The 18,408-nt window shown below is 38.3% G+C and overlaps 1 protein-coding gene across 3 annotated transcripts in view; it reads right to left on the bottom strand.

The window, feature by feature from the left end:
• The window catches only part of LOC127450785 (serine/threonine-protein kinase LMTK2-like), a 78,212-nt gene that overhangs the window by 22,618 nt on the left and 37,186 nt on the right, over positions 1-18,408 (bottom strand). For 2 of the 3 annotated variants that reach the window (XM_051715135.1, XM_051715134.1), the window contains 4 exons: positions 10,654-10,804; positions 6,228-6,313; positions 5,564-5,682; positions 2,087-2,174 (listed from right to left, as the gene is read on the bottom strand). In XM_051715135.1, coding sequence (XP_051571095.1) covers positions 2,087-2,174; positions 5,564-5,682; positions 6,228-6,313; positions 10,654-10,741 — 381 coding nt within the window. In that variant the 5' untranslated portion in view covers positions 10,742-10,804. Of the gene's footprint in view, positions 1-2,086; positions 2,175-5,563; positions 5,683-6,227; positions 6,314-10,653; positions 10,805-11,196; positions 11,332-18,408 lie in introns of those variants that run through there. The other variant, XM_051715136.1, reaches the window with a different exon arrangement.

The raw sequence follows: 18,408 nt of genomic DNA, 5'->3' as shown, positions 1-18,408 counted from the left end.
GTGTCAGGGCGTCTACGTCTGCATCAAATGTCGTTTTGAACTCCACATGAAAAGCGCTTGAAGACAACGTCTCCTGCGTTTTTGTGATAGTTAAGACTTGACCTGCTTCTGTGGTAATTAAATTGCACCTTACAGAGGCTGCAAAGTGCGTGCTTTGTCACATATCCCATCTGGGTGTTTTGTAGTGATAATTCATTCGTGAACGAATCAGTCTTTTTGAACAAATCTTTCAAGTGAACGAATCGTTCTTGTTCACATCCATACACTCACTCATTTTTACGTTTACTGATGTCTCTCCTTTTCAGTGCCAATGAGCTCTACTGCTTTTCATGTCTGTAAAGACTGACTATAGCATGAGCTAACAGCATACGAGTGCGGGCTGTGAAGGAGAACATCACTGGTTCATCCCGCTGAACGAAATTTGCCCCATCACTGAACTAGTCTGTCATTTGAGTCTTAACGAGATGAGAGGTGGTTCGTGAATAAACTGAATATACTGGTAAACTCATTCAAGAATGATTCGTGAATGAAGATCTGCTGAATGACTGAACGAGAGGAGGCATGTCGTTCGTTCAGTTTAACATGCGAGTCAATCACATTCAACAAGGAGAGACGGGTGAAATGCACTTAAAACAAGATTATAGGTATACACAAAACATGATCCCCAATTTAAGAGTGAAAAAATGACTGAAGACTAAAAATAACATGAATTACAGATAGAAATGTTGTGCTCTGATGCATAGTGTACGATGTTTAGGTCTTGGTAAAACTTAAGCACAGCATTTGACAAAATACAGGGAAAATAAGACCTGTCATTTGTGGCGAAAACATTTTTAAATGGTCTTTATACATTTGTACACATGCAAATTCCACTTGTCTTCCTTTCAGCGTGAGCCGATAGCATTCAAGAGCGCGCTGTGAAGGAGTATATCATAACGAATCAGTCATCATGAATGTTGACCGGCTGAATGGGAGGAGGAACTGCATGTCGTTCATTCATACTGTCAATCTCATTCAACAAGAAATGGGGCCGGATGAATTATGAATAAAAGTGAGTGATGACCACACATTACAATGACATATGGGTGTTATTGAAACTCCTAATTATTTTTAGGCTAGTATTGTTGTCCTTTTTTTGGTATAGCTTGATAAAAAAAGTCATGCTCAGAATTTCAGAGTATGATAGATATGCTTTGTTGTCATTTGTGGGGAAAACCTTATGATGCTTAAACACTCTGCAGAGCTAACTGTTGGTATGTTGGTTTCCTCCCTCATCCAACATACCACACCTCTTCTGCCATTACATTCCCTTGCTTCTGTATATAACAGATTGGTATTTGTATATTGTACATACGTGTGTATATATATATATATATATATATATATCACACACACACACACACACACACACTGTCCTATTGTGTATTTCCATATATATTTTATTTTTTATTCACTTTTATTTTTATTCTATATTTTTATTATAATCTCTGTCTTGTTGATGTATTGTTTGTGAACTGGAAGCATCTGTCACCAAGACAAATTCCTTCATGTAATAAAGCTCATTCTGATTCTGAAGTAGAATTTTAATAAATGATAATAAGACTTGTTCTGGTTGAGAATGACTGCTTTCGGTTCAATGCAATTATACTTAAAAGACTGTCATTTGGCACCATCTGCAGGTGCAAAGGCATAACTTGAAGAAATGGTCAGTAAAATAATCAAAGAATGAATCTGAACAAACGGAATCAAAAGAATCAAGTCACTAAAATGAATCAAAATCATCACCACAAGTGTTTTGTACATACAAATAGTGTTAAGAGGTCCTTTCCCATCATTGTTGTGTGTGTGTGTGTGTGTTGCGGTGAGTGCCTCCGTGTTATGACTCCGGGCGGACACATCGCAAAGATTCCGCCCTAGTCCCACAAGTGTTTTTCGTGGTTTATGTTTAATTAACAGTAAATGCGTTCATTGCGATTAAGAAAAATTAAAGGGTTAAACTTTTTTAATTAATCGCAAGTGTTAATTTTGACAGATCTAGTTAAAATGTTTGAAATTTTGCCTAAAAAGTCACAATTCACTAACTTACCAGTTCACAGTACTCAAAAACCAACAGGAAAGGTATGGCTTCCACACACTGACCGAGACACTGCAGTATATTAGGATGCTGCAGAACCCTGTAAAGACACAAATAATGGAAAACACTGAAATCCAACCATACATAACAGACTCTGTTTATTATTTTAAAACTGTAGCAGCTTTGAAAGACATCATGGAATCAAAAATGATAAATCTCCAAAACTCACTACCACAATGCTTGGGTTTTCTGGGTAGTTGCTATGGTGTTTTGAGTGGTTATTTGCGCATTGCTATATGGTTGTCAGGGCATTGCTATGCAGTTATTAGGGAGCTTTAGATAGTTGCTAGGCAGGCTGCTTACTGGCCAAAGTCAAAAGAGCCCATCCACATGTATTTATGATATTCTGGTCCATATATATATATATATATATATATATATATATATATATTTCAGGTCCTGCTACTTTATTTTATTTTATATTTTCCGAAAATAAAGTCGCGCCTGAATGTAAATCGCACCTGGTCAAAACTGTGTTAAGAGAAAAAAAAACAAAAAAACATACAGTACACAGGTAAGTCGTGCTGGTGTATAAGTCACACTGATAATCTGACCAAGGTTGCATAGGACCCAGGAGTCGCCGACTTCCCTTCAGCTGCTCAGCATGTCAGGTCACTCCGTGAAGATTACCTCAAGATTGTATCACGTTGTATTTGGGCTCGTTTTAATCGGGAGTATCAGCTTTAAAGCTAAACTATATAATTTTGGGCTCTCTATCGACATCTGTGGTTGAAACCTAAAATTGTAAAAAACTTGTGGAGGAACATTTTATGTCAGTTGTTATGTCAGAAATATGCAATATAGCAATTAAAATACTAAACAGTTTCCTTAATCGTTCCTTTGGGAGCAAAGTTATAATGGAGATGGTTACACACAAAACGAAATAATATGTACACTACTGTGCTAATTAATTATCACATTATAAACAACTTGAGGTGACTATACATTCATTGGCAACTACCTTGTAGTACCTTGTACCTATATTGGCTTTTAAAAAGAACATGTACTAAAAGGGCAATGGAAAATGAGAACTACTTGTGCATTTCTAATGATCGACAATATTGGGAAATTGCAAAACCATGGATCTGGGAAGTCAGCAAATATATGAAACAGTAGCCCAGGGTGTGAAACTAGCACCCGTCACCCGCAAGATGCGACGAGGCTTAATCCAGTATGCAAGCTCCTCGTCCAAATGTATTTCACGCGCAGGTAATTTTGTTCATCTACCGCAACAGGCGGGTGACCTGTAAGACGTCTCGGAGTGACACCTGACAAGAAATGCTGTTAGTCACAAAGACATGTGCTTGAAGAAACACACTTTATTATATTTTTAAGAACAGACAAAAGAAAAGCCGTCAATGTTCGTGTCTGATTCGCTGTTTGTTCAGAGGAATGCAGCACGAGCCTGTCTAGTGAAACATGCGCATGTAAAGAGTTTTTCGTCTGAAAACTGTTTGCAAGAATAAAGTAGTCTATGAGAATGCTGCAAATTATTTCCGATCATCTTGGAAGGTGCTGTGAGTTTAATTCACTTTTTTTGGTTAGCATGCATTTTGAACACAACACTGCACGTTCAATAATACATCTTTGTATTAAAGAAACAAATATGAAAGTGATTAAATCATAAAGTAATCCAAGACACATTCATCTTGAACCTAAAATATAGTTTTCTTTTCTTTTCTTTAGGCAGCATTAACTGTATTACCAAAACGCAATACAAACACAAATTCGATAAGTACACACATTTGGCAGCATTATTTTGGGAACACAAGGGCATTTATGAGGTATATTTATTATTATTTATAATTGTCTTTAGTTCTTAATCTGTAGACTATTAATAATTTTCCACCTGCTGTCATTGACGGATGCTTGCGTGATGGCAAATGTAGCTGTTGGAGATAGTAAATGTTTGTAGTTAAATTTAGATTTGTTTTAGTTTAAAGTGCAATTTGAATTTGGAATTTGATTTTATGTTTTTCGTGTTTCAATAAATGAATTCAATTTTTAAAGCGAAATCAATAAAGTAAATAAATTCACTGACCCTTGGCAGGGGGGTTGACAATATAATCGGATATCGCAATATTTCATTAATCGCAAAGGCGATTATCAATAAAATATTTTTTACATATCGCCCAGCCCTAACACACACACTAACATACAAATACACACACACTCAGGGAACCTCTAAACTGCAGCTATGTTAGAAAATACTTAGAAATCATGAATTTTACTGAAAATCTTACAGTAACTTCACCAGAAAACATAGCCTATTAAACAAATCACGATCTATAAACACAAGATCCCCCGACATGCTTTTTTTTTTATGTACTGCACTCGCTCAAAAATGAAATTTTGTTAATTAAGCAAAAAATCTTGCGTAGTGCAGGTTTGAGTAACTGTCAAGTCAACTGAAAATTTGAACATTCGTTTTAAGAAAAATCTCCACATTCGAATGCTAAATTGAGCATTTGAATTTTGGATTGTGCCAAGCAAGACACTGAAAAAAACAGAGAAACGAGGCGCAACAGTCAAAGACGTTCATCTAGCGCATGCTTACAGAGAAAAAGATGGGCACGTTTCTTTTCTCATTTTAATTTTTTACTTAATATTTGAGATTATTAACTGGCTAAATCTTTTGACTATCACGTTCTTTGCAGTACACAATCGCTATAACACGGTGCTGATTGGTTTATTGAATTGTTGCACCCACTTGAATCAGCTAATTTGTAGATTTTCCCCCTTACCTTAAATAATGTCTTAAAAATGTTAATATAATTCGTATTTTAGTAAAATTTCAGTGAAAAATTCGAATTTCGTTTATCAGCCCTATTCAGTTTATAACATACGTAACTCTGTGTGCTTGCACATACAAATTAACATAGTCTATGAGTGAAAAATTATGCTTGTTTTACTCTATTCATTAACGTAAAAGACTAATGTAAACATTGCAAACCTCTTTGCTATGCAATAATTTTCCTGTTAAGCACAAAAAACGTATTCTTAAGGTTAGGGTGGATAAGTACTAATGATTCTTGTCTTAGCAAATACCACTGATAAAATCATAGACTAATATGTTTCACCACCTCACAAGCTAATCAAATCCCAATGGATACAATAAGACCCGCCCAACATTACATAGTGGTTTGTGGTTCAAAACAACATTACAGTCTAACAGTAAAGATGCAGTCACACATACATACAAACAAACAGCTGAAGCAATAAGGGAAAAAAAGACCAGCAAAGAAAAATGTCTCAACTTTTTAAAACAAATACCATTCAAATGGCATGAAAAACATACATGACGAAGCAAATGGTTATCAAATGCAGTGGAAAGACTGATGTGGAAAGGCACCAGTGAACTATGCTCTAATAAAGACTGGCAAGGCTGATAAAACACTGATGCTGATCCTTCTTGAATTGATCTCTCACCTGTACGGGTCTCCCTGCTGCAGGAACTCATTCTGCTCTTTGGCACTGGCGTTGGCCTTCAGCTCTTTCACAACTGCACGGGCAACTCCAGGGTCCGCGTAGATCTCACTGAGCAGAACCTGTTAAGACAGACAAACAGAGTGAGGTCAACTGGTAAAATGACTTTTAATGAAGGACACTACAATGGACCTATCATGACAAGCGATTCCAACAGGAACGGAGTCATTTCTGAAAACAAGGCCTGTCGAGCAGAACACAACACAGCAGGTGGCTCAGATGAGGATGTTCCCATGGCTCATCCAGGCAGGAAAAAGCATCAGGAAACGAGGTTTTCCCATAAGTCCTCATCTCAGTAAACACATCCACACATGGGCTGCAGAAAGGCAGCATGAGTGCCGTATAATGCTCCCTTGAACACGTCAAACTCAGGCCCCCGTGGGCCCCGGCGTAGAGATGAGAGCAAGTGCCAACAAGAACACGATTTTAAGATTAATCCCCTGGAGAAATTGTATATTTGTCCTTAACAAATACTTCAGAGAGGACAGTGCTTTGCTTTCACACAATGCAACTGAACGACTGTCACACATGCAGGTGAGCAAAAGACACGAATCTATGAGTCTATTCACATTTTTAGTATGTAATGTAAACAGGAAGACAGACTTACCTTCCCAAACCAGCCGTTCCCGATCTCTTGAATGTAACTGAGAGAGTGCCGTGCCACATGCGGACCCGACGAAACATCTAAAAGACCTAACATTGGACAAACATCTGATTTAATGCAATCACAACTGACACCAAATAAACAGCAAATGCAAGCTAATGTTGGTCTGAATATAATGCTTAATAATAAAGCTTCACATTCAAAAACTACTGAAGAACCACAATGCACGCAGAATCTATCCACTAAAGTGGTTATGTAAGGCGGACCTTTGTTTCAGCACAATACTTTATCCTTTAGAAATATGTTTGGATTTTTCAAAGCAGTTAATCTTCTTTGACTACTGGAAGTAAAGACTTCAATGCAGTGTGTTTTACCACAATCGAATCAAGCGGGTTTAATACAGTGCAGTGTTTACTTGCCTAATTAGCTTCATGATCTACCTGAAAAACATGCCACACCACACAGCCCTAGTGGCTGCAAACTCTGGGCATCATAAGACTTTGTCACTCGACAGCAGTGTATGCTGTCTTTCACTGAATTACATAATACGTTTTTTTGAAGGAAAGGGGATTTAGCAAATTAGCCTGTGTTAAACTGTTAGGTTAACACATTGGGAATTCCATATAATTCAGCTCTAAAGGGCAGTGGATTTAAAGGGGAACAGCACCAACATTTACTTTTAAAAAATGCCATTATTATACCATGCTCTTTTCAAATCCTCGATTCTGACTGGCTGGAATTTGTGCATTAAAACCGCACAGGTAGTTCCAGTCAGTTTTATTCACAGATCTACATTATTGCGCCTACTCAAACTACCTCCGGACCCCTTTTTAAGAATGACAATGTTTTGCGACCATTTCTGTTGCCATGTTAACCATTGACTCTTCCAATTCAATTGGCATTCTTGTCAGTAATGTCTTTGCAAAGGGGTTTCTAATCCACTCTTCTGTTTTCAGGGAAATACTCACAGAATTGCGTTTGCATTTCATTTAGGTGAGCCCCGATAATCAGCCGCAAGTTGGCTTTTGACACGCTGCTCTCGTTTAGAAAATCGTCCAGTAAGGGGGAAGCAAAGTTATCATTGTGCAAGCGAGTTCGCCATAATGACAGTTTTCTGATCCAGGCTTCATTTTTATCAGAAAGAGTGAAGAGCAACGCATTTTTACCCTGAAGTTCTGTGTTCAGATCGTTAAGTCTGCTGAAAATATCAGCTAGGTAGGTCAGAATGGCAAGCCATTTTTCATCAGAAAATGTTGGAGCTAACGGGGAGTTTTTCTCCAAAAGAAAGATCCTCACCTCCTCTCGGAGCTCATAGAGACAACTGAGAACTTTTCCTCTGGAAAGCCACCGTACTTCACTATGAAACAGCAGCTGCTGGTGTTCCGTGCCCATCTCTTGACAGAGAACTTGAAAAAGTCACGTGCTCGTTGCGCTTGCTTTGATCGTGTTGAATGTGCGGACAGCTTCATCCATCACTTGTTTTAGATCAGGTGGCATTTTCTTAGCCACAAGGGCTTGTCTATGTATCATGTAATGTGTCCATACTGCAAGTGGAGCGACGGCCAGTACTTTTGTCACCAATCCAGTCGTGTTTACCAGTCACTGCACACGCACCGTTGGAGCAAATTCCCACACAGTTCTTCTATTCAATGTCATGTTCACGTACAAATGAATCCAATGTGGCAAAAAGTTGCTCACCTGTTGCACGTTCGGGAAGAGAGCGACAGAACAAAAAATCGTCCTTAATTTGTCCTTCTTCAACAAATATGAGTCCATGTGACTTCTTCCAATCAGCAGTTAGTTTATTTCATGTCGCCAGTAGGTGGTGCCATTAGGTGAGTATTTTATACAATCCTTCAAAATAAATGTTTTCCCGTGACCGCTTTACAACCCCCAGTTTAAGAACCGCTGATGTAGCAGGTGGTGATGAGTCTCAGAGCTGGGACTAACTGTCACAAATCATGCAATGCTGTCTTTGAAGAACTGTAATATGATAAACATCATCTAATATTGCTACGCTGGTCAGCACACACCCACTAGAGGGCGCCACTCGCTCACGTATTGCTGACTGAAACGCTGAATGAAGACTATTATAAAACGCAGCCTTTTGTGGTTTGGTTATTGAAATCGAATCTTATATCGCAGCCTTAATGAATACCATACTAATGTCTCAGAGGTCAAAGTCTGCAGGTTTCACGAAAGTCCTCCTTTTACAACTTCATGTTCATAACAGAGAGATGTCTGCAATGCTGTTTTTTTTCCCATTAATGTGAAAACGGCAAACAACAGAAATAAAATATTACATGTTAGGAGTACCCACCCTTCTAAATTATGTGGCTTTTTTTTATTTCTGGATTGTGCATTCAAATGTACAATTTGTTTTTTCAGAGTGTAAAATCTTAATGCTGTTAATTATACGGGGGACCTTTTCACTAGGTTCATTAGGAAAATATTAATTTTCTAATTATATTTTATTACTTTTTCATCATTTTGGCTTTTTAAAAATGAACAAATAAATGTACTCAATCAATAAATATTATATTTCATACATTATTTTTGTAATATATTTATTGTTAAATTGCATAAAGTATTTACATTGATTTGTTGAACACGCACAAAACTGGTACTGTCGCTAACAAAAACCATCATTTCTGTAAACGGCGCCTTTAAACGAGCTCATATAAATGAGAGAGGACTGGAATGGCTTTACCTCATCTGTGTAATGCATGACTACAAGTAATTGTCTTTTTTTGTAGTTGTTTTGATCATCAACTGACTGTTAAGAACAGAAATGGTATTAAAAGAGACCATATTCAATGACAAATGAGTTGGGGGATCTCGTCTTTGGACACACATTACACAGAACAACTTTTACTCTCAACACGCTGTGAAAGGATCTCGCTGCTGAACACTTCACGACTAAACTACACAATTACTGGTGAGTGAAATGTAAACATTTACCAGCCAGTTGGTAAATATATTAACTTCAGTCGCACAGCGCGAAATTTGTTTGCAAATGTGAGTGATTTCTTCTCATTGTAGTGGAGGGTTGCACACTGAGTGAAAGATCGATCTTGGGATTTAAGAATCGCTGACGAAATCGTTCAAATTAATTCCGTGATTAATCAGAAAAATAATATTTTTAACCACCCCTAAAAATAAATGTGATCTTTTTGCACTTTTTTTTTATCTCTGTACCTGATTTAGAACCGGCAGATCTCATGATCTAATCACCCGTAGATAAAATGTAAAAAAAAAATTTTTTTATTTTTTTATTCTTACAGTCAACATTTGCACTACAAAAAACAATGACAGCTTTAACTAATCAATGCTGGCAAGTGACCATGGTATAAGCAGGATACTCCGGTAATGTGTGCATAAATGATTTTAATGCAATTTGTGGAGGAAATCAGAGGTTCTTTGCATCCACGTTGTAAATTGGTTAATGCACACCTGTATATAGTTTGTACTTTGTGTTATGTATATAGTTCATTCGTTCTACTGTTCAGTCCTTTAAGTGTTTTACTTACCTTTTTGCACTGCCTCATTTGCACCTTTTTTACTTTAACTCAAGGCTATGAACAAACTTTTTAAGTTCGCTGTATGCACATACTATCTACCCTACACATCACAGTGTTGATTTAATTGCTATTTGAAATCCGTGTTTGAAAAATCAGAACACAATAGTAGCGTTGTTCACTGAAAGCATAAGTAAAAGCATGCAAAGTTATGGAAAAGTAACAAACAAAATGCATCTGACTTCAAATGAATTTAGCAATAAAGCCATTTCTTCTTCTCTGCTCTTGCACTCCTGTTGCTTTCCATCTCTTCCAAATCGAGCGCCTCTTGTCCAAGATACAGTAAGTTTTGCACAACAAAACAGGATGATGAAAAACAACACAAAATCTTTCACAGAGTCACCCAGTTTTTGTTTTGAAGTGAGTCGGCTCGGCTGTTGACTCATTATGCTCAGGCGTCGGCGTTATAAAAGCGTCACATATTTGCATAAAAGCCTATTTAAATAAAGTTCTTACTTTGCATCCCTGGTGGAAATGTTGGAATTTTATCGGAACGAGTATAGTTACACAACAAACTGATTTTATTTACACCTTTTGTGGCAAAATAGTTTGATTGAACACACAGCCTTGCACATCAACAGCATAAGATTTGTCAACCGTATTCTCCTCTCTTTTAAAAGTTTATGAGCCTATTTATGTTGCTATCCTAACTATGTTTGATTATGTAGTCAGCTGCATCTAACTGTTTGCATTTAGTATTGTTTTTCCCTTTTGTTTTTGATAGAAAAGAACAGACCTGCAACCCAACAATTAAAAAACACAGAGTTACAGAAACAAGTGTGAGAGAGAAGCACTAACTTAATTTTGTCCTCGGATGCAGAGGGGTGCCCTTGTAGGAACATATTTCTGACCTGTTATGCTGGGCAGTTGGAGGTGAGGGGGTCCAGGGAGGTGCACGGGTGGAACAGCAAGTGTATAAACCTCCGCAGGGGACTGCATAGAGGGGGTGTCCTCTGCTGGGGGGGTGAAATCAACCTCATCCTCAAAGTGGTCTTCAAATTCCTGAAAGGACAAAAATCACATTTCAATTAATTACTAGCAACAGCTTACAATGAAATACACTAAAATACTTTCAAAAGTAAAAAAAAAAAAATAATGATTACAAACAGTATACAACAATGTGTGTAATTAAAGACACTGTGAAATCAAAATGAAAGTTTTGCTGCTTTTAGTCAATATTTATCCCAATTATCTTTAGGGTCATCTATATGCAAGAGTACTTCTAAAGGTTGACAAAATTCATTTTCAGAAGTTATAAGCATTTAAACTCTGCAGCCTCGCTCTTCCAGCTAGAAAGACACAGTCAAATCATGACATCAAACTGTACTAGAGAAACCTTGTCCAATCAAATAAGTTCTAGAACAAGAAGGCACCCGCCTCATTAATCTGCTCACCGCACATGGCTGTGTTTTCACATGAGCTGATGGTTCCTTCGCAGGGCACTTCAGAGAGAGCACAATCCATGTTGTGGGGTCTTTCCAAACAGAATTTCCAATAATAATCACTGTAGAAATTAGTTGTGACTGACAGTTATCACCTTTCAGCCCCCTGAGGCCCTCAGAATGGAGGGTAATTGTCTCTGAAGAGAACAGGTCATAGGGACTATCACTTCTGATTGGACGCACTCACGGGAGTTAGACGCAGTGAAAGTTTCTGGAGTTTATACAGTTGAAGTCAGAAGTTTACATACACCTTAGCCAAATACATTTAAACTCAATTTTTCACAATTCCTGCCATTTAATCATAGAAAACATTTCCTGTCTTAGGTCAGGTAGGATCACTACTTTAATTTAAGAATGTGAAATGTCAGAATAATAGTAGAGAGAATGATTTATTTCAGCTTTTATTTCTTTCTTTCATCACATTCCCAGTGGGTCAGAAGTTTACATACACTTTGTTAGTATTTGGTAGCATTGCCTTTAATTTATTTAACTTGGGTCAAAAGTTTTGGGAAGCCTTCCACAAGTTTCTCACAATAAGTTGCTGGAATTTTGGCCCATTCCTCCAGACAGAACTGGTGTAACTGAGTCAGGTTTGTAGGCCTCCTTGCTCGCACACACTTTTTTTCTATCAGATTGAGGTCAGGGCTTTGTGATGGCCTCTCCAATACCTTGACTTTGTTGTCTTTAAGCCATTTTGCCACAACTTTGGAGGTATGCTTGGGGTCATTGTCCATTTGGAAGACCCATTTGCGACCGAGCTTTAATTTCCTGGCTGATGTCTTGAGATGTTGCTTCAATATATCCACATAATTTTCCTTCCTCATGATGCCATCTATTTTGTGAAGTGCACCAGTCCCTCCAGCAGCAAAACACCCCCACAACATGATGATGCCACCCCCATGCTTCATGGTTGAGATGATGTTCTTCGGCTTGCAAGCCTCACCTTTTTTCCTCCAAACATAAAGATGGTCATTATGGCCAAACAGTTCAATATTAGTTTCATTAGACCAGAGGACATTTCTCCAAAAATTAAGATCTTTGTCCCCACGTGCACTTGCAAACTGTAGTTTTTTATGGTGGTTTTAGAGCAGTGACTTCTTCCTTGCTGAGCAGCCTTTCAGGTTATGTCGATATAGGACTCGTTTTACTGTGGATATAGATACTTGTCTATCTGTTTCCTCCACCATCTTCACAAGGTCATTTGCTGTTGTTCTTGGATTGATTTGCACTTTTCGCACCAAACTACATTCATCTCTAGGAGACAGAATGTATCTTCTTCCTGAGCGGTATGATGGCTGCGTGGTCCCATGGTGTTTATACTTGCATACTATTGCTTGTACAAATGAATGTTGTACCTTCAGGCGTTTGGAAATTGCTCCCAAGGATGAACCAGACTTGTGGAGGTCCACAATATTTTTCTGAGGTCTTGGCTGATTTCTTTTGATTCTCCCATGATGTCAAGCAAAGAGGCACTGAGTTTGAAGGTAGGCCTTAAAATACATCCACAGGTACACCTCCAATTGACTCCAATTAGTCATATTATAATTTTCTGGAATTTTCCAAGCTGCTTAAAGGCACAGTTAACCTAGTGTATGTAAACTTCTGACCCACTAGAATTGTGATATAGTAAAAGTGAAACAATCTGTCTGTAAACAATTGTTGGAAAAATTACTTGTGTCATGCACAAAGTAGATGTCCTAAACAACTTGCCAAAACTATTGTAATGCTAATATGAAATCTGTGGAGTAGTTAAAAAATTTGTTTTATTGACTTCAACCTAAGTGTATGTAAACTTCTGACTTCAACTGTATTTAATGCAGCCGTTTTTCAGAGGTTTCTTGGGATGTGCATCATGATAAATGTTCTTTGCTCTTTCTATTTAGTGTAGTGTGATTCATAACATTGATATGTTGTAATGTTTTATTTGCTTGTTTCTGATTCATCTTCATGACTTGCACAACAGCTCCTGCCTTGTCATTAGTAAAGTCCGCGATGCGCTGTTTTTGTTTGTAACAGGGTCAGTTTGATCACTGTTCAGATCTCATGTCAGTGGAAAAGCAGCCGAACTAGGTTGAGATCACTCAGTTTCACTCTCTAACAGCAGCACGGTGGACAGAGGAATGTGTGTTTGTCTGTATGACTGTGCTTATTGGCTATTTTAAAAAATGGCTCGAGCCGTTCATGATTCAGTAGGAAATACGCCAACAGTGTAAAGTAAGCTGTGCTTTACAAGGCACTTCATGGGGACTTTAACACCCGGCCCCACTAAAATGTGGGTCCCAGCGGCAGGTGGCCTGTGCAACATCTCATATTGACTTGTTGCACAGACAGAAATGCTGTTGCTGAAAAGCAACGATGTACGCTTTAAAGGACACATTTCAAATACAGCATAAAAAGAATTGGGTTCTTTTTAGGCACATATAAAAAGGTCTTGGTGCATTATTAGTCAGTTTCATGTAGGTAGTTATTCCATATAAAGTGGCAAGAAAAAGTATGTGAACCCTTTGGAACCTGTATTGATGTATAAATTTGTCTTACAATCTGGTTTGATCTTCATCTAAGTTAGAGTAATGAACAAACACACTCTGTTTTAATAAAAACACACAAATTACTGTATTGTTCTTGTATATACTGACTATACCATTCAAACGTTCACAGTGTAGGAAGTATGTGAACCCCTAGGCTAATGACAAAAGCTAATTAGAGTCAGGGGTTGGCAAACCTGGCATCCAATTAATTAAATGAAATTGGAGATGTGGGTTTGAGTTACTTTGACTTACAAAAAGCACTCAGACATTTTAAGTTTGCCATTCACAAGAAGCATCTGCTGATGTGGATCATGCCTTATAAAAATAAAAAAAATATCTCAGAAGACCTATGATCAAGAATTGTTGCTTTGCATAAAGCTGGAAAGGGTTACAAGGTTATCTCGAAGAGCTCTGATATTCATATGTCCACAGTTAGACAAATTTTCTATAAATGGAGATAATTTTGTACTGTCGACAATTTAGAACTACCTAGAAGTGGCCATCCAGCCAAGATGACTCAAAGGGCACATCACAGAATGCTCAATGAGGCAAAAAAAGAACACTAGGATGACAGCTTAAGACTAGAAGGAATCATCTGAATTGGTTAATATCTCTGTTCATGAGTCTACAATATGGAAAACAGTAAACAGGCGTGGTGTCCATGGCAGGACACCACAAAGTAAGCCACTTCTTTCCAACAAAAACATTGCTGCATGCCTGAAATTTGCCAAAAAGACCACCTTGACACACCACAGTACTACTGGGAAAATGTTTTGTGGACTGATGAAACTAAGGTTGAACTGTTTGGGAAGAACACACTGCACTATGTATGGCATTAAAAAAGGCACTGCATACAACATGCAAACATAATCCATATGGTGATGTACAGTGGAGGGAGCATCAAGATTTGGGGCTGCTTTGCATACCCTGGCAGAAATTTTGGCATTGATTTTGAAAATATCAATGATCATGCAAAAAAAAAAATTATCTTTTATTTAAGGATAGTGATCATATGAAGCCATTTATCATCACATAGTAGTTTGGCTCCTTTTTAAATCATAATGGTAACAGAAATCACCCAAATGGCCCTGATCAAAAGTTGACATACCCTTGAATGTTTGGCCTTGTTACAGACACACAAGGTGACACACACAGGTTTAAATGGCAATTAAAGGTTAATTTCAATGTTTTAAATTGCAATTAGTGTCTGCATATAAATAGTCAATGAGATTGTTAGCTCTCACGTGGATGCACTGAGCAGGCTAGATACTGAGCCATGGGGAGCAGAAAAGAACTGTCAAAAGACCTGCATAACAAGGTAATGGAACTTTATAAAGATGGAAAAGGATATAAAAAGATATCCAAAGCCTTGAAAATGCCAGTCAGTACTGTTCAATCACTTATTAAGAAGTGGAAAATTTGGGGATCTCTTGATACCAAGCCAAGGTCAGGTAGACCAAGAAAGATTTCAGCCACAACTGCCAGAAGAATTGTTCGGGATACAAAGAAAAACCCACAGGTAACCTCAGGAGAAATACAGACTGCTCTGGAAAAAGACGGTGTGGTTGTTTCAAGGAGCACAATACGACGATACTTGAACAAAAATGAGCTGCATGGTCGAGTTGCCAGAAAGAAGCCTTTACTGCGCCAATGTCACAGAAAAAAGCCTGGTTACAATATGCCTAACGACACCTTGACACGCCTCACAGCTTCTGGCACACTGTCATTTGGAGTGACGAGACCAAAATAGAGCTTTATGGTCACATGTATGGAGAGGGGTCAACAAGTCCTATAGTGAAAAGAATACCATCCCCACTGTGAAGCATGGTGGTGGCTCACTGTTGTTTTGGGGGTGTGTGAGCTCTAAAGGCACGGGGAATCTTGTGAAAATTGATGGCAAGATGAATGCAGCATGTCATCAGAAAATACTGGCAGATAATTTGCATTCTTCTGCACGAAAGCTGCGCATGGGACGCTCTTGGACTTTCCAGCATGACAATGACCCTAAGCACAAGGCCAAGTTGACCCTCCAGTGGTTACAGCAGAAAAAGGTGAAGGTTCTGGAGTGGCCATCACAGTCTCCTGACCTTAAAATCATTGAGCCACTCTGGGGAGATCTCAAACGTGCAGTTCATGCAAGACGACCAAAGACTTTGCATGACCTGGAGGAATTTTGCCAAGACGAATAGGCAGCAATACCACCTGCAAGAATTTGGGGCCTCATAGACAACTATTACAAAAGACTGCACGCTGTCATTGATGCTAAAGGGGGCAATACACAGTATTAAGAACTAAGGGTGTGCAGACTTTTGAACAGGGGTAATTTCATTTTTTTCTTTGTTGCCATGTTTTGTTCTATGATTGTGCCATTCTCTGTTATAACCTACAGTTGAATATGAATCCCATAAGAAATAAAAGAAATGTGTTTTGCCTGCTCACTCATGTTTTCTTTAAAAATGGTACATATATTACCAATTCTCCAAGGGTATGCAAACTTTTGAGCACAACTGTAAATATTTTTTCAAACTCATTTTCTGGAGGATACACAGGCAGATTTCCATTTGTATCCGAGGTACAATCCTCGAATTTAATCGATTCAAACACTTTTTGGTGTACACATTTTCTTGTGTAAATGTCCTGAGTTTCGCATGCAGACCAATTAATGGAGGATTCTGCTTTTATGGCCTTTTGAGAAAGACAACTTTGAAAGACTGCCCGGTAAGAGTTGGATTAGAGGTGCAAGATGTTAAGATGCTTGTATAACTGTGCAGAGAACTGATTGCCATTCCAAATTAAGAATATTAGCGGTGGTCATTAGGGGTGTAGGATATATAAAAATTACAGTTTATAAAGATACAGAGAGCAGATAATACTGGGTACACTTCTGGTTTGTGTGTGCTCCTATTAGATCGCCCTCCAGCTTGTTAGCGATTTCTCATATTACCTGACCGTCAAATCTGTACTCCTGCAACAGTTTTTCATCGCTTAAATGGTCTAGACTGGGTTCTCTCTATTGTGAAAAATTTGCCTTGGCACACTATAATCTTCAATTGGTTGTATAAACGTAGCTATTTATTCATTTTTATGAACCTTGAAACTCTTAACCTTTACTTAAGGTGAAGTTTTCCTAACCTTAGGAAATCTTTAGGAAAATGGCAGTTAAGGTACTTTATGCAGCACTTAATGGTTTCTAAGGGCACACTTAAGTAAAAAATAAATACTTAAGGGAAATCTTAAGGGAATGTGACGTTTTACCCATAAAAACCCTTAAGTAACCTTTAAGGGTTATTTCCTGTAACACCCTTAAGCTTAAGGGAAACATAGTGATCTTAAGGGAAAATTAAACTTAAGGTGCTTTATGCAAACGGGCACTTGCCATCATCGAGGGAAAAATGAATTCCCAAGTTTATCAAGATCAGGATAATGTCAGGGTGGCTGCGCACCAGCTGAAGCTCAGTAGAAGTTGGGTGATGCAGCAGAACTATGACCCTAAACACTGTACATCCACTACAGAATGGCTTCAAAAAAGGAAAATCCACCTTTTGGAGTGGCCCAGTCAGAGCCTAGAACTTAACCTAATAGAGATGCTGTGGAATGACCTCAAGAGAGCCGTTCACACCAGACTATGGCTGAGCTGAAGCAGTTCTGTAAGCAAGAATGGTTCAAAATTCGCAGCTACCGGAAACATTTGGTTGAGGTTATTGCTACCAAAGGAGGATCAACCAGTTATTAAATCCAATGGTTCACTTACTTTTTCCACAGCACAACAAATGTTTAATGGGATGTGTTCAATAAAGACATAAAAGATAATTGTTTTTGTGTTGTTAGCTTAAGCACATTGTGTTTGTCTATACGTGTATGTGTTTTTTTTTTTAAGATGAGAACACATTTTAGTAATGCAGAAAACCAGCTAATTCCAAAGGTAGGGCTGCATACGTAATCGTATTTTAATTATGATCACGATTTCTGCCTCACAGTTAATTAAGCATAGTCGTCTGCGATATTAGTGAGCTAGCAAACAGAAATTATCAGCCAGGTAAAGTTGCAAACTGTTGCTCATTTTTATGATAGGCTGTGTCTACAGATGATAGGTCAAATCACAAGTGATTTTGAAGTCTACTTTTACCGAACCTGACCAATCGAGCTCTCTTCAGAAGTTCGCCACTGACCAATCACTTTTTCACGCAGTGTCATACGGAGCCGCAGATGTTTACGAGTATGTTTCGCATGTGTGTCGCTTTGATATGAGGTTTGCATCAGAACTGGAACGTGCTGCCTTCAGAGAGTGTATATGGAGGTAGGATGAAAATCTGGTGCCTTTCAAACTGTTCTGAGACGAGTCATTCAACAACGCTGTCTGTTCAGCCAATAACTGATTACACCGCAAGTTCTGTGCTCAATAGCCATGAATTCCACCTCGTGCTCTCATTATATATTATATATAGAACAGCAGTGCTCCGAGTTCAGTCTGGTTTGTGCGTGTCTCTAATGTGTGTTGAACGCGCAAAAAGCGCTCGAGATTTACCTCATTGCACATTTGCGTAATTTCAGTTATGTTTGGCCATTACAAGTGTCTAAGGGTGTTCACACTTGTAGTTCAGTTCTCTTGGTCCTCTTGGTCCAGACCAAAAAAGAA

The sequence above is a fragment of the Myxocyprinus asiaticus genome, chromosome 13, assembly GCF_019703515.2.
Source record: "Myxocyprinus asiaticus isolate MX2 ecotype Aquarium Trade chromosome 13, UBuf_Myxa_2, whole genome shotgun sequence".
NCBI lineage: Eukaryota > Metazoa > Chordata > Actinopteri > Cypriniformes > Catostomidae > Myxocyprinus > Myxocyprinus asiaticus.
The sequence above is the reverse complement of the archived record's forward strand: the minus strand, read 5'-3'. Positions and strand labels throughout refer to the sequence as shown.